Source organism: Urocitellus parryii, chromosome 9, assembly GCF_045843805.1.
Source record: "Urocitellus parryii isolate mUroPar1 chromosome 9, mUroPar1.hap1, whole genome shotgun sequence".
NCBI lineage: Eukaryota > Metazoa > Chordata > Mammalia > Rodentia > Sciuridae > Urocitellus > Urocitellus parryii.
Genome location: NC_135539.1, coordinates 67,878,691 through 67,898,979, shown reverse-complemented (window position 1 = coordinate 67,898,979; position 20,289 = coordinate 67,878,691). Strand labels below are relative to the sequence as shown.

The following is a 20,289-nucleotide window of genomic DNA, read 5'->3' as shown; positions in this document are numbered from 1 at the left end:
CAGTGTGTTCCGATATGGAAGGTAAGTTTTTGGGACAGACTATACCAAATGAACAACAGTAACAATAACTAGTTTTAGAGATTATCTTTTGATTTTATAGCTCATAGTAAGTTATCTATTTGTTGTTCCTATCAATGTTAAGGAGTGAAAAATGGTTTATTCAGAAAATTTCTTTTTGCTAAGAAAATACTTGTTCTGAGACTGAGAGCAGTCATGAGGGAAAATTTTATAACTTACTATATATATATTTAGGTTATGGTAATAATTTTAAGAATTAGATTCAAGTTAACTGAAACTATGGGGTAGTGTTTATTTTGAAGTAACCAAATCACAGCTAATATGCCAGAGATAATATGCCAGAGATGAAACTGAAAACAATTCAGCACTTTTTTCACTACCTCATATTGCCACAACATGAATATTGATTTAGCAGAATCTAGTAAGGCAACCAGATACCCTATCCTGAACCTCATTCAACACCTCCTTTGATCTTCCTCCAGAACAGATCTCTATTAGTTCTCTCATTAAAGTAATGTACAAACCACCAAAACAAAAAAACCTCCCTCCTTAAACTCTAATTTGTCCTGAGCTACTCAGTTCAGTGTTTAGGTTCCCCCATGCCCCATAAAATAAGAGTGAACTTTGGAGTTGAAATGTCAGAACTAAATAAATGGAGTATGTACCAACACTGAACAAATATAAACAGTATTCTTTCAGTAAGGCAGAACTTCAGTAGAAATGACAAAAGTGGCCACCACAAGACCTACCTAGAATTTAAGTTTCTGATGAAGAAACCAGAAATCAACAACCAAAAAAATTCTCTCCCTTTCAACAATGCTGAAATACAAAAAAAGGTACACACATGCATGTGTTCAGGCATACAGGAGACGTACGGGAAGAGAGAGGTGTACACATATACATACAAGAGATAGAAACAGAGACACACACCCAAGGTCAAAAAAGGAGACACAGGCAAATCTCAGTCTAGAAGAGGTAGTACTCATCCACAGAGAGTTCAAGTTTTAAGTTAATAAAATTAGTTCAAGCGTAGACTTCTTCTTTTTTAAAAAATATTTTTTTAAGTTGTTGATGGATCTTTATTTTATTTATTTAAATGTGGTGCTGAGAATTGAACCTGGTCCCTCACACATGCTAGGTAAGTGCTCTACCACTGAGCTACAACCCCAGCTCCCCAAGTGCAGACTTTTAACGTTTGGTAAGCTGCATGGACTGTAGAAGAACAGCATTCAAAGCACAGTAATTTTTCTAGATATATCCAGCACTTTTCCTCAAAGAGACATCATTTTTAGGTGATAAAAATATACCTGGAAAGATACATATATGCTTTATTAAGCAAAGAAAAAAATTCCTCAGGTTTTTCTTGTCTACAATGAACATATCTTTTAAAGTTACCCAAGTCCCATTGCTCAATCTCTGTTCAATAATCTTAGTAATCACAAATTTAGTCTCTCCAGTGCTTCTGACCTTCTGAGGAGACTCACAGATATCAATCCCAAGTATGCCAATGATTAGAAAAGTCTATCACCCACACAAAGTAAAGAAATTGGAATCCTACTTTTTCCCTCAGTCTCTAAAAGATGTTTATCATGAGTCAAATCTTAAAAATACAAGTCAACTCAAAACTCAGAGAAAGTCAGTGCTCTAGACTTGTGTAGCTCTAGACTAGACCCTCAACCATGGTAACTTCAGGTTCTATCCTTTATAAGATCCCACTCTAATCCTCCCTCTATTACAGCAGATATCCAATCCTCTTAGAAATCCTGACACAATTAATCTGGAGTCATGCAAGGGCATCTGTACCAGTGAGTCTAATGTGCAGACAGGATTAAGTACACTGATTTCTCTTTAAATTCCACAGACAATGTATATTATTCAAGTGTTGAATGAATATTCTGGAAATCCCCATAAGATTTTATAAAAATAGTATAAAAAATAGGATTTTATACTTCCCATTGATTATATATCAAAATAAACTTCAAAGAAATGGATTTTTCCTTAAAACCATCTTTCTTACTTTATTCACTCTAAGCTGAAACAATTTTGGATTCCAGAAACTTTTTTGGTGATATTTTACTGGACAATTTTATAAATTATGATAAGCAATATTCTACCAATTTATAAGCAATATTCTACCAAACAGGATCCATTAAAAAACACAAATTAATAAGGCTCCTGAAATCCATGAAATGAGATTTATATTCTAAAGAGTAATGGTACAATGATTTATGAACTATGAAACATGATTTAATGACTGCTTCAATTAGTAAATTATTAGAAAAAGTTACAAATTCAATAATCAAATCTTTGGGATAGTGTTCTATTCCACAAGATTATTTAGAAACATGCAATTTTTTTATACCTTTATTTTTTATGTGGTACTGAGGATCAAACACAGGGCCTCGCACATGCTAGGCGAGCACTCCACTGCTGAGCCACAACCCCAGCCCCTAGAAAGATGCAATTTTATCTACTGATGTTCATAAGCTGAACTCTGAATGTAATTTAAGACATCACATTTTCAATCTATAGGTATTTAATATTTTAGATTTAACTCTAAAAGTTAACTATAAACTTTGTTATTTGTAATAGAAAATAAAATTTTTAAAGCCTATTGAAGATAGTTTGTTTTTTTAAAATAGAGAAATAATTACAGAAACTCATATATGGAAGAAGTATTTTAAGACAGCTAAAAGGCAGCACTATAATTTAAATGAGGGAGGAATGTACATTGTTTTATCCCCTTCTTACTTTAAATTGTGACAACATTAATTAGTAAAACTGGATAGGAAAAATATGTAAATTTTGCTTAATGTGGCAATTCAACCTTATACTATAGAAGTATATCCTCAAAATTATAATGACACTTAAAGTAAAGAGAAAGAAATAGGGGGCTGGGGCTGTAGCTTCAGTGGCAGAGCACTTGCCTAGTCTGTGTGAGGCAATAGGTTCAATCCTTAGCACCACATAAATATAAATAAAATAAAGGCATGCTGTTGATCTAAAAAAGAGAGAGAGAGAGAGAGAGAGAGAGAGAGAGAGAGAGAGAGAAAAGAAAAAGGAATAGTTATCAAACCAAACCAAAAAGGTTTTGAATTTTCTTTCTCTCTCTGATTTGAAAGGTTCTTTTTTTATTGTATTAATGATACAGATAACTGCCAAAAGAATTAAACTCTGCCCTCTACCATAAAGTCCACTAAATAAAAATTGTGAAAATGTAACAAAGGGCACCACTTGAGCAGTGTAGAAGAGAAACAACTAGAGATTGATACCATCGAGCCATTTGGCAAAAAAACTATTCCTTTTTTACAGATTTTCTTTATGTTCAAAGATAATTTATTTGAGATTTTCAAACAGAATTAGATTTCACAACTTCTGACCCATGCCCAATATAAAATTCATGATTTTTGTCATAAATGTATTCCTCAAAACAATGCCTTAGTCTCATGTGGTGGCACATGCCTGTAATCACAGCGACTAAGGAGGCTGAAGCAGGAGGATTCCAAGTTCAAAGCTAGCCTCAGCAACTTAGCAAAGCCTTAAGCAACTTAGTAAGACTCTATCTTAAAATAAAAAGCTTTGGGAATGTCTCTCAGTGTTAAAGAGTCCCTGAGTCCAATCCCCAGTACCAAAAACAAAACAAAATGCCTTCGATAGACTTAAAAGAGCTAGTTAAAAAGGAATGCCCTCCTCCGTAGTCCACAGGAATCCTAAAAGCATCGTTTTCTTTTTCTGCCTTTAAAGGAACTATGCATTCACAGAAAAATGCTTGTTACTAGTAAGTCCACTGATGAAAATGCATCAATTTAACAGTCAAAACTTGTAAGAGAACATTGCTGGGGAGTCTTCTTAACTTTTTCTCCCAAATACAATGTTCCACACCTGAAATACTTTTCAGACAGACCAGCACTTACAAGACTCCCAAGTAAGAGACACCAATATTTTCATAGATTTGTTGGGCAAATATTTATATATATTTTTCCAAGATTCCTATTTCTGTTACTTTTTCCAGAAGTTGACTACAGAGAAAGAAAGATTTAAAAAAAAAAAAAAAAAGCTAAAATATTCCCACAATATAGTATCTTAAGGAAAAAATACTCCTGTTAAGATGAACTTTAACAAAGTACATAAAGTTCAAATAAACTTAATAATCTAGATTCTATAGCAATGTACTACAATCTCCTTGTTCCTGAAAACAAAGCAGCTAATTTGTCTAATAAAAGTAAATTAGAGGGGCTGGGGATGTGGTTCAAGCGGTAGCGTGCTCGCCTGGCATGCGCACGCCGCTGGGTTCAATCCTCAGCACCACATAAAAAATAAATACATAAATAAAGATGTTGTGTCCACCGAAAACTGAAAAATAAATATTAAAAAATTCTCTCTCTCTCTCTCAAAGAAAAAAAAAGTAAATTAGAGCTGCTCTGAATATTTTTATTTTCAACTACAAATTATTTTCCCTACCTTTTTCATTTCTTCAACATATGCAATCATGGCTTCTTCCTTGGTCATATCACCCAAAGAACTCCAAGCATCCCTAGCAATGAAAATACATACAAATAATTAAAAAAAAAACTGATTTTTCAATTGTAGAGATTACAACTTATAGTTGACACTATATGGTCAATTAATTTAAAATAGGTTCTACTTAAAGCCATTATTATGTTTCCAAAAAAATCTCATTACCAAATATGTCACCTGGAAGAGAACTATCAAAACAAAAAGAAATGGCAAATTAAATAGCATTAAAACAATAAGTAAATAACCTATCCAGATATTAATACATCACAGAAACTGTAAGCTACTCATAAATATTGCCTAAGAATTCTTTAAAAGTTTTTACATATAATTATACAAAACAGTAGTGGAAATGAACATTTTAGAAGTCTACTGCCACAGCTATGTTTTAAATGAATAGAAGTTTTGGTTAAAAGTTTCCACTAATTGAAATAAAAGTAATGTATACACTAGAACAAAAACTAAAAATGGTTCCTTACTTCTAAAAAAATGAAAATATGAAGGTAAGAAAGTGTTTAAATTCCTTGAAATATTTGCCTAATATGAAAATCTCTCTTTTTATACATTTTTCCCAGAAGGAATTTAACTTCACTGAAGTTCAATTCTAGGGAAAAAATGTTAAGCAAATAAGTAAATTTTCTTGAAACAAAGAACATATTGCTATTTCGTTTAACCTATTACTTTATTATCATTCATAAATATCTTACTGGAAGTATCATATTTAGTACTTTTAGTGGCTCTTAAACATGCTTCATCAATTAACATACTTTGTTAAAAGGTACAGTTGAAAATGGACTTTTGTGAGACATTCGTAAAGTGTGCAATGGTATTTTAAAAATATCAAATGTAAGTGGACTGGGAAAATGATAACAACATCAATAACTTATCATTCTTTAATTGTATTAAAAACCAAATTTATACTCAAATGCAGTGGCTCAGAAGTAATAGCCGAGATAAAAAGTTAACATGGCAGTACCTGAGTCATATTTCTAGTTACATATTATCTGAAAGGCTCAAAGCAAACAGTATCAGTTGATGAACAAAAGTCATTACTTTTCTTGGCAGCTAAAAGAGGCAGGAAAGTTTATCTCTTGTACTTAGTTCAAGAGTTGCTTTGAGATTTAAAAAAGGAAAAACTACTTAGTTCAAGAGTTGCTTTAAGGGCTGGGGATGTGGCTCAAGTGGTAGCGCGCTGACCTGGCATGCGTGCGGCCCGGGTTCGATCCTCAGCACCACATACAAACAAAGATGTTGTGTCCACCAAAAACTAAAAAATAAATATTAAAAATTCTCTCTGTCTGTCTCTCTCTCTCTCTCACCTCTCTCTTAAAATAAAAAAAAAAAAGAGTTGCTTTTTAAAAAAGAAAAACTATAAGAAAGTGAACTGAAAATCCTTTGTTTTTGATGCACCTAACCTCTTGGTTTACTGTTTTCTTGTCTTGCCCAAGATTTTCCTATTTGTGTAAGTAAGACTGTATTGAAGAGCACCTAGAGGGAAAAAACTATATGCAGTACACCTAGGATATTTTATGCACTGAATAGTATATAACCACATAAGTAATAGCTGTGTGATAATTATTAAAATTGAAATCCTTTCTTGGCTCTATAAATGAAATTACCATTTATATCTTCCAATAGGATCCCAGAATCCAGGTCTTGAAAGCTTACAGGGTCCTTCAGTTGCCTGTTTATAGAAGCTATAGAACTTGAGCATCATTTCATTTGTTGGCTGGAATGAACCTATTGGAAACATACATTAAATACAAATTACTTGGGGAATAACACTGATAACCTATGGTTGTATATTAGCTTAGCCATGCAGTACTAATAGTGCTCTGATATTTTAATAGTCAGATAATTTTTTCTATCTTAGACACAAAAGTTATGGCAGTTTTATTAATTAATCTGCTCCTTTGATTAAAAAAAAAAAAACTGAAACTTTGAACTTAAACAATGCTAAACACGATTCAGACGCTTGGGAGGCTGAGGCAGAAGGATTTTGAATTCAAAGCCACCCTCAGCAACTTAGCGAGGCCGTAAGCAACTTAGTGAAACTGTCTCAAAATAAAAATTAAAAAGGGCCGGGGATGTGTCTTCATCAGTCTTACACAAATAGGAAAATCTTGGGCAAGACAAGAAAACAAGATGTTTAAGCATCTCTGGGTTCAATATCTGTACCAAAAAATAAATAAGTCAGTCAGTCAGTCAGTCAGTAAGTAAATAAGTAAGTAAATAAATAAAATGAATAAACACTCTAAGGGTATAACCAAAATAACCAAAAATAACCAGAAAACATCACATAAAATATATGGAAGTATAGGGCTGGGGTTGCAGTTCAGTGGTAGAGTGCTTGCCTACCACGTGCAAGACCCTGGGTTCAATCCTCAGCACCACATAAAAATAAATAAATTAAATTAAAGGTTTTGTGTCCATCAATAAATAAAAAATAATTTAAATATGGAAGTACAGAATAATGTTATTAAGCAAAATAAAGCTTGTGAAAAATCAAAGCTGACTAGCATAAATGAAAAAAAGTTAGAAACATACTTTGGTTAATAAAGTATCAACAATAAAAAATCCAACTCCTCTTGGCCAAATTTCAATTTCCCACTGGATAAGGAACTTTGGCCAAAGCCAACCAGTGTGTACTTTAGTGGAAAAAGAACTAATGCAATATAAAACAGATTTCTCAATTTCTACCTTTGTAATTTTGGTTATATCAGTTTTTTGAAGATAAGTCTTCATATATGCTTCTAGCATATCTATCAATATTCATAACCTCTTTTATATTTGAAATTTTCAAAGTGTATACTCAAGTACCATAAGTTGGAATATAATTCTTTTTCCCACACTGTGAATTGATCTCAGGAGCTCTCTGCCACTGAACTGCATCCTCAGCCCTTCTTATTTTTTAAAATTTATTCTAATTTTTTATATACAACAGCAGAATGCATTACAATTCATGTTATACAAATAGATCATAATTTTTCATCTCTCGGGTTGTACACAAACTAGAGTTACACCATCATGTATTCATACATGCTTCTTATTTTTTATTTTGAAATGCTGTCTCACTAAGTTGCTAAGGCTGGAATCAAATTTGTAATTCTCTTGTTTCAGCCTCCAGAGTAAATGGGATTACAGGTGTGTGCCACCACACCCAGCTACAATATTCTTAAAATGAAGAATTGGAATGCTAGTTTTTTTGTTAATAGATAACTGACTAGATAATTATGATACACACAAGTAACAGAATATATTATAATGATAGCCCCAATAACGGCCTGATAAATTTCATGATCTTCTATAAACTATAGGTTAAAAACAGCATATACAATGTGATCTATTTTTACAAAATAAGAATTTACATACATGAAAAGTACATCAAAAGGCTATACATCAAAATGTTAAAAGGAGCTACCTCTGGATAGTAGATACACAGATTATTTTATTTTCCTTTTTACTTACCTATGTTAATTTTTTTTTTTTCAGTATTAGGGACTAAACATGCTTAGCAAGCAATCTATCTCTGAGCTACATCCTCAGTCAATTTTCTTTTACTTTGAAACAGGATCTCATTAAGTTGCCCAGGCTGTCCTTGAACTTGAGATCCTCCTGCCTCAACCTCTTGAATAGGTGGAATTACAGGCAAATGCCACCACACCTGGCATTTGTTTAAATTTTTAACATTAGTGCATATTACTTTCAAAGCAAAAATTATTATACAAACAAAAACTGTAAGAAGGTATTTTGAAAACTTCATGACTTCATACTAAACAGATAACATGTGAATCAAAAGCTAGTCATTTATAAAAATGGAAATTACAACACTGACAAACTGAGAACTGGTGTTTCAGGTCTAATCAAGAATGAATAATAAAGGTATTGTTTCCAACTACTTCCAAAAAAATAAAAAATGTTTTTTTAAAAAAAGAATGAATAATTAATCCCCAATCACAATAATAATTATCTATATAATACAGGCACATTTGGGAGTATCTACTAGATACAGTGTTTCAATGATATAGTTGTTTTTTATGCAACAAAGGAAAAAATGCAGAAAAAATTGTTAAAAATGGTTACCAATGAGTAACACAAATCTACATTTGAAAATTCAAAAACCTCATCTCTTAATGTCTTCAGTAAGCCAACAAAGTAAGATATTTTGTGTGTATGGTGCTTGAGATTGAATCCAGGGCCTTGTGCATTCGAGGTAAGCATTCTATCAACTGAGCTATACCCCCAGCCCACAAAGTTAAGATTTAAAGGTTTACAGGCTTAGCTCAATGACACATACTTTACATTAAAAAAAAAAAAAAAACTTGCCAGATGCAATGGCACTCTCCTATAATCCTAGAAACTTGTTAGGCTGAAGCAGGAGGGATGCAAGTTCAAAGCGAATCTCAGCAATTTAGTGAGGCCCTAAGCAACTTAGGAAGATCCTTAGCTCAAGTGCCCTGGGTTCAATCCCTGGTACCAAAAAAAAAAAAAAAAAACCCAAACAAACAAAAAAATTATTGAACATATTCTGCGCTGTAAGATTGCAGAAAAAGTATGATGTATCTGATCCTTTGTCTTTGAGGCACTCACATGACATACTTAATATATGTATTTGAAATATTATCTAAGAATTTATATTTCTAAAAATCAAGGTCATTATTGCACTTAGCGCCTTAAGGCCCTAACCAACATAGCTAAACCCTGTCTCAAAATAAAATTGTTTTTAAAAAGCCAGGAGTGGTGATGCACACCTGTGATCCCAGCAGCTCAGGAGGTAGAGACAGAAGAATCTCAAGTTCAGGGCCAGTCTCAGCAATTTAGTGAGGCTCTAAGCAACTTAGGGAGACCCTGTTTCAAAATAAAAAATAAAAAGTGCTGGGAATATGGCTCAGTGATTAAGCACCCTTGGGCTCAATCCCCACTACCAAAAAAAAAAAAAAGAATTTACTATTAAATATTAAGCAATAAAAACAAAACTATAAGATTTTGCTTTTTGTAAAATAGATCAGAGCAGACCAATTTTTAAAAACAGTGTTTTATAAAAACATTTAATAATTCCTGTGAACCAAAATAAACTTTCCCTCCTGAAAAAAATTAATTTAAAATAAAAATATTTAATAATTCGTTATAACAAACTTGTGGTTCAATGAATATTAGTTCAGTTTCAGAAAAATAACATGATCTTTGTGGGGAGCCAGTGGGGGACAGATGCTGGGGATCACACTCAGGGTATCCTGCATGCTAAGTCTGAACTTCGTCACTAAGCTACACCTCCAATACTATTGTTAATTTTAACTTTGTAATGCCTTCTAAAATGTTAAGTAAATACAAACTCTTTAATTAATTTACATGAGTTTTTTTTAGTAAGTTGACTAAAATGTTAAAAAAAAAAAGTAGGCAGCAGACATTAAGTCTAGCTTTTTCAATTTTCAAAAAATTTGTACTACTTATATAAAACTCTTGGAATCATACCTTTTATAAACACCCTTAACCTAACATTAAAATATCAATACTTAAATAAATTCCTATGTTATTTCTATATATTTTGTTTCTTCTAGCTTAACTTTCAATCCTCTCTATGACCTCCTTCAATGGAATGTTTGAAAGTATAAAAGAATCAGGAGACTAAGGCAGAGAATCACAAATTCAATGCAAAATAAAAAAATTTTAAAGGGCTGGGGATATACCTCAGAGCCTCCCTAAGTTCAATACAAAGTGGGGGCGGGAGGGGGGATTACAAAAGGGAACATTATTTTTTCTGTACATTTGTTTTCATAACTTTCTTTTTTCTTTTTTCCAAGGGTGTCACTGGGATTGAACCCAGGGCATCATTCAGCCTAAGTACCAGCTCTACAAAACTTTCTGAATCTACACTTAGCGAATTTTTGAGTGAACTGTACTGAAGATTCATTACTTAGCCAAATATGATTAATGAAAACCAAGAAGATGATATTAAATACTCTAGTAATATGTTTATATAGTCAGGTTTCCCACTCTGGTACAGTAATAGTGCTTAAAAGCATTTTTAAAAACTAGTTTATGATTTAAAATAATCCTTATGATGCAAAGAACATGAATTGCAAAGTGAAAATCTCCCTCCCCAAGCCACTCTATTTAGAAAAGGGGGGGAAAAAAATAAATAATGGCTGAAAAACTTTCCAACACTGCCCAAAAATAAAATTACAATTTACAGTTTACAAACTGTAAACAGGATAAATAAGAAGAAAAAACACATCTAAACACATCATAGTCAAATTACTGAAAACCAAAGATAAACAAAGAAATGACATACTAAAAGAAAGAGAACAATAGATCTTTCCCCACAAGCTGCAAAGAAGGTCCAATATAAGTATATGTTAAACAAAACAAAATGCTAATACAACGAATAGCAGCAAAAAAAGGTACTATATTTATTAAAATAAAAAGAAATCGTTTTACAAATGAATATTGCTATTTTTTCCTTTCCTTTACTTCTTCCTTTCCCTTACTTCATAGCAAAAGTTTTCAAAAGGTTTGAATTGTAGATTTTCGAGTATAGGGTACCAGGTATCCCATCCCAGAATTTTTTTTAACAAATCCGCAGTCATTAAATGAGAAGACTTTCGTTTTTAACAATCTAAAGAACTTAAAACGTGGATAACAAATTTGTCTGTGGCTTCAAAGATCAGCAGGTCGTTAATTCACATTCAATACCTCCCCTACCAATTACATGCCTTTACAACACAGGAAAAAAGTAGGCTAAATAAGCCAGGCTTGAACCAGAAAGAAGGTTAAAGAAGGTGAGGTTTAGAGACCTGGGGCCTCTTCGGAAGGCTTTTCCAGCGGGGCCCAGTGCACGTACCATTTTTCGGCAAACTCTGGATCACCTTCACGGCCGCCTCAAACCTGGTTTCATGGACCGATCTAGTGTCCGCCATCTCCAGCCGCCAGCGCGGGCCCCGGTCCCAAGATCGGTCGGCAGGAATCAGGCAGCAGCAGCAGCAGCACCAGCTTTCCCAGGAGCCTGCATGAAACTGGAACATGCAGCGCAGCCGCGGATCAACATGCCTCAAAGGGAGGAGGCCTAGGAGTGCAGCTGGTCAGTTCCCCCTTTGCCCTGTTCTATCCAGGCCACACACACATCGAGGTGGCCTTGCTCCTTCCTCTTCCCCGGGGCGTGACTAAGAACCAGAACCCTGCCCGCGACGACAAAAAATTAACTCACCGAGAGGAAAAGCATCTCTAGCAGAAGGCAGAGGGGGTCCGGCCACCGGTGGTCGCGGAGCCACTCTCCCACTCGAAGGACGCTGGCCGAACAACCACACCCCCCATTCCCGCGGAGTAGATCTTTCAATCGGCACCCTGCCCACAGCCCCGCCCCGGAGTCACCGCAGGACCCACCAGCTGCCGCAGCCGCCGCTGCTGCCGCCGCCGCCGCCGCGCAGCAAACCCCTCCCACCCGCCTCGTGGCGCAGACGCGCGCCTCCCGTGCGTCCCCAGAAAAGGACCTGGGAGAGGCGAAAGGAGAGACTGCTGTCCAAGGGACCACCGACCCGGATTGGTCAGGGGAAGACTCTGTGCTCGGTTTTGTTCACGAGGGTGGGAAACGAGGTCGCTATACTCTGGGATCACGGGGTTGGGTTCTGCCCCTGGGCCCTAAGGACGCGCGTGGGTCTCTCCGGACAAAAACAAGAAAAGAAAAAGAAAACCAAACGCGAAAGATTGTGCAGTCCCCAGCTCCTGACTTCTCTTAGGATAGGGCTTGAGGAAGGTAATGGGTCAGAAGCAAAGAGCTTTAGATCCAGACAGGCTCGGTGAGAACCTTTCATTCTGCCACTTGGATTCTGTGACCTAGCGCAAGTCTCTTAGCCTCACCAACGGCACCGAGATACCACTCCAAAAGGTACAGGATGGGGACTTTGGATGGAGATGCTTGGCCCCCAAGTTTATGACAGCTTTCACCGCCCCAGCCAAGGATGTCCGAGAAGCAATCAAAGGAGGTCGTCCGCTACTCGACTGGGTCGGAAGGGGGGCACCTTCCCCTACAAGACCCCTTTCTTTGAGCCCCAGGAAGCCCAGCACATCCCTTCTCCAGCCCGACTTAAAAGGGGATTGGGCGTGGGGGAGGGGCGTTAGAGGACCCTACACGAACCGTCAAACCTACAAAGAGATACCCTGGGCCTTCCCGGAGCAAGCACAGCTCCCCCGCTTCCTTGGGCATTGGGAAAGCGCCCCCAGACCCGTAAGGGGTGTGTTGTCTAGGGTTGCCGGAGCGGAGGGGTGCGACTCGGAAATCTCAAAAGTCGCCCCACTGGGAGCATCGTTTCTGTCGGTTCAGGATGGGTTAGAGGGGTTACTAGCACAAATCTAGTCGCGGATCCTAAGTGACTTTTCTCTTCGAGCCGCGGTGCCGGCATTTACCTTAGTACTGCCGGCAAGGCCTGTCCGGTAATGTCCCCGACGCCCACCCCTCGCCCTGCCCTGCCGACTTATGGGAAATGTAGTCCTTCCTCCGCGGCGCTTCCGGGAGCCGGCGTTCCTCCCGCCTGTTCCGGTGGGCTTCTGGGTATGGCCCACCCTCCCGGCGTTTGGCGGAAATCCCTCCTCACGGCTGGGTCGCGCTTTGTGATCCTTCGCGGGGCCACATCCGCTTCTAGCAAAAGGGACTAAGTGGCTTGTTGGAGAGGTATCCTAATGTGACTGGACGTGGTCGGGAGACGGGTTTAGTTTCTTGACCTTGGTGCTTATTAACGTTGAGATCATATATGAAGGCCAAAGAGTACCGTAATAAAGACTTCCGTTTAGTGAGTGGCTAGTGTTTTGACAGTCTCCAGACACTCCGAAAATGCTGTAGGGTATTTATGAATGAGGAAATGGAAGCTTTTACTAGCGAAACTGCCCAAGGCCCTAGGATTTAATAAGCACCAGAGCCAAGATTCATATAATCCCCAAATTTGGCCTTTTCCCAGCACAACAAAGGAAGATGTTAGCAACTTTAACTTATTCAAACTGGAATGATTTTATGTGTTTAATATGATAATATATGTGTTGCTAGTTATGCATATTAATTAAAATATTTTGGATGTTTACTTCTAAGACTTCATTTTGACAACTCGTCATTGGGATTTTGTAATGAGCTACTCATTGTTGCTCTTTAGGTAATTATGAATGTGCGAGCTCTGCCAGTGATACACTGAATTTCCATTTCCTGGTTGTATAGATTTCCAGTTACAAACAATAGCGTAGAATAAAGGAAATTGAAGTTATTCAGGTAATGATTTTTTTCAAGTAGGATTTTGTTGTTTTTGTTGTTGTTTTTTGTTAGTTTATTTTCTTTGCTTGTTTTTGTTTTTGCCAAGAAGTGGAAACTACCTAAGTATCCATCAACTAAATAGATAAAGGAAATAAGGTACATGTACACCGCAGAATACTTTTCAGCCTTAAAGAACAAAATCTTGTTGTTCATAACAACATGGACCAGACCCAGAAAAACAAGTACCATATGATCTCACTCATGTGGAATATAAAAAAAAAAAAAAATCAATCTCAGAAGTTAAGAGTAGAATTGTGGTTACCAGATCTTGGAAAGTAGAGAAAAGAAAAGAGATTTGTGGGCTGGGATTGTGGCTCAGTGGTAGAGCGCTTGCCTGGCATCCTCAGCACCACATAGAAATAAAAAAATTTTTAAAAAGAGATTTGAGTTTGCTCATAGTTAGATAGGAGTAAGTAGTTCTGATACTGCCCTGTAGGATGACTATGGATAATGATAATGTACTGTGTATTTCAAAAAGCTAAAAGTTTGAATGCTTTCAGTATAAAGAAATGATCGATGTTCAAGGAGATAGATGTTTGAACATTACAATGTGTACATGTATCAAAAAAAATCACAGTAGTACCCCATAAAAACATACAATTATGTTTTTGTATCAGTTAAAAATAAAGTTTTTAATTTTAATATTTAGCTCAATATATTTTAAACATGATCATTTCAATATAAAAACAATTATTAAGAAGCTTTACATTGTTTTCATTCACAGTTTTTGAAATCCATTGTATTTTTTGCATTTACTGCATATTTTAATTCAGAGCTACATTCAAACTAAACTATAGATTACTACAGTCTCAAGTGGTCAGCAGGCACATGTGGCCACCGTGTTGATCAGCATACTTCTCTAGTTTACATGTACATGTTGATGTTTTCCACCTGTTTAGCTTTCATTCCCTGCTGTTACAACCATTCTCACCTGCTGAAGTTTGGAAACAACCCCATCCTTTTGGTACACATGTAAGCTGGGGTGAACAACCATCTTCATTTACCTGGGACTGAGAGGTTTACTGTGAAACAGGACTTCACAGGCAAAACCAGGACAGTCCCAAGAAAACCAGGATGGTCATCTCACGTATTATATATACCTACCTATTCAATTACTATATTGTATTATCCTGGCTAGTCTAATGTATTCAGCTGTGGAACATACAAACCTGGCTGCAATCATGAGGTTTTATGGGAACCAGTGGGAAAAAAGAACCTTATTTTCTGTGGTGGTCATTATCTATACAGCTTCATCTAATCACCTTTACATTAAAAGGGGAGCACCTGGTTGAAAATATCATCTATTGTGCAGGAAACCACAGCTAGAGAGAAGCTGAATTCGGGAAGGTGTTTTTTGTTTTGTTTTGTTTTGTTTTTTGGTTTTTTTGAGTCCTAGATCTAGCCCTTCCTGAACCTGTTTTTCTTGACTTTTTAGCAAGCCAGTAAGTTTTTTTTTTTTTTTTTTTTGTACTGGGCATTAAACTCAGGGGCACTCGACCACTGAGCCATATCCCTATTTTGTATTTTATTTAGAGACAGAGTCTCACTGAGTTGCATAGTGCCTCATTTTTGCTGAGGCTGGCTTTAAACCCGCAATCTTCCTGCCTCAACCTCTTGAACCGCTGGGATTACAGGTGTGTGCCACTGCACACTGCAGTAAATTCTTTATACATATTTCTGTTTTGTTTTTAAACCATTCAGGTTGAATTCACATTATGTAAAACTAGAACAGTCCTCGCTGATAAAATTAAGGAAGAAAAAATATGGAATCCAAGAAGTTTAGCTGCAATATGACAGATTCATGTGGAGTGTGTGTGTCTGTGTAATGAAGATTGGAAACTTAGTACCTTTGTGATGTAGGGAATTGAAGGCAATGAAATGCATGCTGGCAATAACCTACAAATTTGTAGGGGTTTTTATTTACTTTATTATTTATTTTAATTAGTTCATTATATTGTACATAATAGTGGAATTTGTTGGTACATATGTGTACATGCACACAATATAATAATATAATTTGGTTAATATAATTCCCTAGAACCCCCCTTCCCTCCTCCACTGCCTCCTTCTGTTTTCCTTCCTCTTTTCTAGTCATTTTCTTTTTATTTTCAAGAGATCCCCTTCCAACATTTTTCTTTCCTTTTTTCTCTCTACCTTTATGTATGAGAAAAAAACTTATGACCCTTGACTTTCTGAGTCTTATTTCATTTAACATAATACTATCAAGTTCCAACCATTTTTCTTCAGTGACACAATTTCATTCTTCTTTATGGCTGAATAAAATTCCATTGTGTATATATACATTTTCTTTATCCATATATCCATCAACAGACACCTAGGCTGGGTCCATAATTTGGCTATTGTGAATTCTGCTTATATAAACATGGGTATGCATGAATCACTATAGTATAATGACTTTGATTCTTTAGGGTAACTCTGGTTATACTAAAGTCATGGTATAGCTGGAATATATGGTGGTTCTATTCCTAGTCTTTTGAGGAAACTTCATATTGATTTCCATAGTGGTTGTACTAATTTACAGCCCCCAAAATACTGTAAAAATGTTCCATTTAGGAGTTTTTCCTTCTATAGAGAACTTCCAGGATCACGCTGACCAGCAGAGTTAGACCTATGACCACAGCAGAAACTATACCCACCACAACCCAGACTGGAAAAAGGACAGACTGTCTTTTTCAACCATAAAGCCTAATGTGCCAACCAAAGGGAGTGTTCTTGACATCACAGGTATAGGTGCCATTGTGTATAAACTGTATATTTTCTATGTTGATTGATGCACTTTTCTTATGAAGGTCTCCAGCCCTTAAATGGTGGATAGTTCCCAAGGTACACTTCACCTTGGGAGTAGCAGAAAAACAACACACTAGTTTAGGCCCCCTTGGGCTGGAAACTTCAGGAGATAAAGATCAACCCGATGCTGGTGTTAACAGTCTTGAAATTGCACATCAGCTTCCCTTGTGTCCTGTTTGACACAAAGATTTCTTTTGGTATGTATGCTGCCAAAGCTGACACTCCTGCATTTGATAGCACAAGTATCAGGGTCAGCAGTAGCTATGGCCAGGGCCTGTGGCCTGAAGCTGTTATTCCTGTGCCAGCTCCTACTGGCACTGCTATGGTCCTGCCACTGCTGCAGCTGCCCCTATGGGCACTGGACCAGCTCCCCACTACAGCTGTCTCACTGCTGCTACTCTGTACCTCTACCTTGTTTGTATTCTTGATGGCCATCATTTTAACAGGAGTATGATGAAATCTCATGGTAGTTTTTTTAATATTTATTTTTTAGTTACAGGTAGACACAATATCTTTATTTTACTTTTATGTGGTGCTGAGGATCGAACCCAGTGCTTCACGCATGTTAGGCAAGCACTCTCCTCTAAGCCATAACCCCAGCCTTCATGGTAGTTTGAGTTGCATTTTCCTAAATGATAGTTGTTGAAAATGTTTTTTTCATATATTTGTTAGCCATTTATATTTCTTCTCTTGAAAAGTGTCTGTAGTTCATGTGCCTGTATGTTGATTGGGTTACTTGGTTTTTTGGAGGCATTTTTTTTCGAGCTCTTTATGTATTGTGGATATTAATTCTATGTCAGAGTAGTAGCTAGGAAAGATTTTCTTCTATTCTATAGGTACTCCCTCTTCCCACTCTTGTTTCCTTTTCTGCATAGAAGATTTTTTTTTATGTCTGATCGTTTATTAATTCCTGGTTTTATTTCCTGAGCTTTAGGAATCTTACTGAGGAAGTCATTGCCAACATCTACCTATATCTTGGAATGTTGACCCTACATTTTCTCCTTGCAATTACAAAGTTTCTGGTCTAATTCCTAGGTTGTCTTTAATCCATTTTGAGTTGACTTTAGTGCAGGATGAGAGATAGAGGTCTACTTTCATTATTCTACATGTGGGTATACAGTGTTCTCAGCAACATGTTTAAAAGATTGGCTCTTCTTCAACATATGTTTTTAGTGTCTTTGTCAAGGATCAGATGATTGTATCTTTGTGATTTGTCTCTGGGACTTCTACTCTTAACCCTTGATCTATCTTTATGATTTTATGCCAGAACCATGCAGTTTTTGTTACTATAGTTCTGTAGTATATTTTCAAATCCAGTATTGTGATGCCTCCAGCATTGCTTTTTTGTTGGCTTGGAATTGCTGGGCTATTCTGTGTCTTTTATTCTTCCATATGAATTTTAGGACTTATAAAAAATCTAACTCTGTGTAGAATATCTGGTATTTTGATAGGGATTATGTTAAATCTTAAGACCATTTTTGGTAATATGATAATTTTAACAATATTAATTCTGCCTGTTCATGAACATTGGAGGTTTTAGATACTGTAGACATCGTTGTCGTCTTCTCCTCCTCCTCCTCCTCCTCCTCCTCCTCCTCCTCCTCCTCCTCCTTCTTCTAGTTTCTGCTTATCTTGGAAGGTTTTTATTTCTTCTTCCAAGTTTAAGAATAGCTTTGCTGGATATGAGCAATCTTTTTTTTTTAAAGAGAGAGTGAGAGAGAGAGAGAGAGAGAGAGAGAGGGAGGGAGGGAGAGGGAGAGAGAATTTTTAATATTTATTTATTTATTTTAGTTATTGGCGGACACAACATCTTTGTTTGTATGTGGTGCTGAGGATCCAACCCGGGCCGCATGCATGCCAGGCGAGCGCGCTACCGCTTGAGCCACATCTCCAGCCCTGGATATGAGCAATCTTTATTGACAATTATTTTTTCATGGCTTGGAACACATACTATCAAGCCCTTCTTGATTTTAGAATTTCCACTCACAAATCCAAAGTAATAGTGATTGGCTTATCTCTAATATTTTGTTTTAATGTTTTTAAAATTCTGTTTGAACCTGCTTGTGTTTCTTTTTCATAATTTCTATCTCCCTATTCAACTTCTCATCAATAGCCTATACTGAAATCTTTAAATCACTCAGTTATGTTTCTGTTTCTCTTGTATTTCATTAATCATTTTTATAATTCTGTATAATGATAACATGTTGTGGAGAGGATCTTTTTGATCTTGTCGCTTTGGAGTTTTGAATGCATCCTGTGTGTGTGTGCACGTCCATCTCATTGCTAAAATTTGGAAAATATTACTATTTCCATAAAGAGGTTATTCATACCATTAGAAGGCATATGACAACCCTCTTCAATTCCAATTATTCTTAAATTTGGTCTTTTAATTGTAAGAGTTCTGTATATTCTAATCATAGTTACTTATTTTCTTTTCTTTAATACAGTGTTACTATTCCAGTCTGGCCACTTTGTTTTCCAGCTTTGAGCTGCTATCTTCTCATACTCTGCTCTATTGGAAAAACTTTCAACTTTCAACTGATTTTTATTTGATTTATTAAGCTCTTCATTTTCAAGATTTCTGTTTGGTTCTTTTTCAATGTTTTTATCTCTCTATTGAATTTCTTGTTTAAATCCTGAACTGCCATGCTTAAGTGATGTTGTTTTCTTGAAATTCATTAATCATTTTTATAACCAGTCTTTTAAATTCTTCATCTGATATTTCATCCACTTCAATGTCTTTGGAGTCAGATGCTGGTGAATTATAAACCTTAGTAGGTATCATGTTATCTTGTTTTTTTCATTCTTGTATTACTGTGTTGACATTTGTGTATGTTGGAATGGATTGAATGGGCCTTTTGAGATCACAGCTTCCTCTTGGTGAAGTTTTCTGGGATAGCAGATTGTTGTGAATTATTCAATATATTCCTTGTGTGTTTTATCGTATACTTTCACTGCTAGTTCTTTAGTGATGATGAGTGTACTTTGATACAGAGTGTATTGCGTCAGAGCTTGATGATCTCACTTTCTCTTTAGGTCTTACAAGAGTAGGGTTCTTCTTATAAGTATGGCTGTTGTATTGTATACAGCAGAATGTATGGGATGCACCCTTTGTGATTGCTCTTCTAGCCTTAACAACTGAATATTCTAAAAAGATATGGGTTGAGATTCCCTCATAGGTGTGATGTCAAAAATCTTTGTGTTATTTCTTTTTGTTTGGTTTGGTTTTTTGGAGCGCTGGCAGTTAAACCCAGAGGTGCTCTATAACTGAGCTTTATCCCCATCCAGGCTGGCCTCACAATTCTCTTGCCTCAGCCTTCCAAGTCACTGGAATTACAGGCATGCACCACTACACCTTGGTTCTCTGTTTTTGCAGTAGGTGTGGATGTCCATGGGTGGGACCCGAGGTCTACCCTTTAGCTGTTCATGCTTGGGACTGATCATTGGTTTAGGTTTTTGTTTTTTGTTTTCTTTTTCCCCTATTCTTTTATTTCATGGGGGGCAGAAACCAGGGCTTGAACTTAGGGGCACTTGACCACTTAACCACATCCCCTGCCCTGTTTTGTATTTTATTTAGAAATGGGGTGTCACTGAGTTGATTAGTGCCTCGCTGTTGCTGAGGTTAGCTTTGAACTCTAGTCCTCTTCCTCAGCCTC

At 36.4% G+C, this 20,289-nt stretch overlaps 1 protein-coding gene and 1 pseudogene across 5 annotated transcripts in view; both read right to left on the bottom strand.

The window, feature by feature from the left end:
- The window catches only part of Acbd5 (acyl-CoA binding domain containing 5), a 45,310-nt gene extending 32,299 nt beyond the window's left edge, over positions 1 to 13,011 (bottom strand). For 2 of the 5 annotated variants that reach the window (XM_077802437.1, XM_077802433.1), the window contains exons 1-4: positions 11,738 to 11,934; positions 11,375 to 11,546; positions 6,153 to 6,273; positions 4,480 to 4,552 (exon numbers count right to left, since the gene is read on the bottom strand). In XM_077802437.1, coding sequence (XP_077658563.1) covers positions 4,480 to 4,552; positions 6,153 to 6,273; positions 11,375 to 11,546; positions 11,738 to 11,752 — 381 coding nt within the window. In that variant the 5' untranslated portion in view covers positions 11,753 to 11,934. Of the gene's footprint in view, positions 1 to 4,479; positions 4,553 to 6,152; positions 6,274 to 11,374; positions 11,597 to 11,737; positions 11,935 to 12,933 lie in introns of those variants that run through there. The other 3 variants (XM_077802434.1, XM_077802435.1, XM_077802436.1) reach the window with 3 other exon arrangements.
- Positions 13,012 to 16,395: 3,384 nt separating this feature from the next.
- On the bottom strand, positions 16,396 to 17,098 carry LOC113196586 (myelin protein zero-like protein 1 pseudogene; annotated as a pseudogene).
- Positions 17,099 to 20,289: the final 3,191 nt, after the last annotated feature.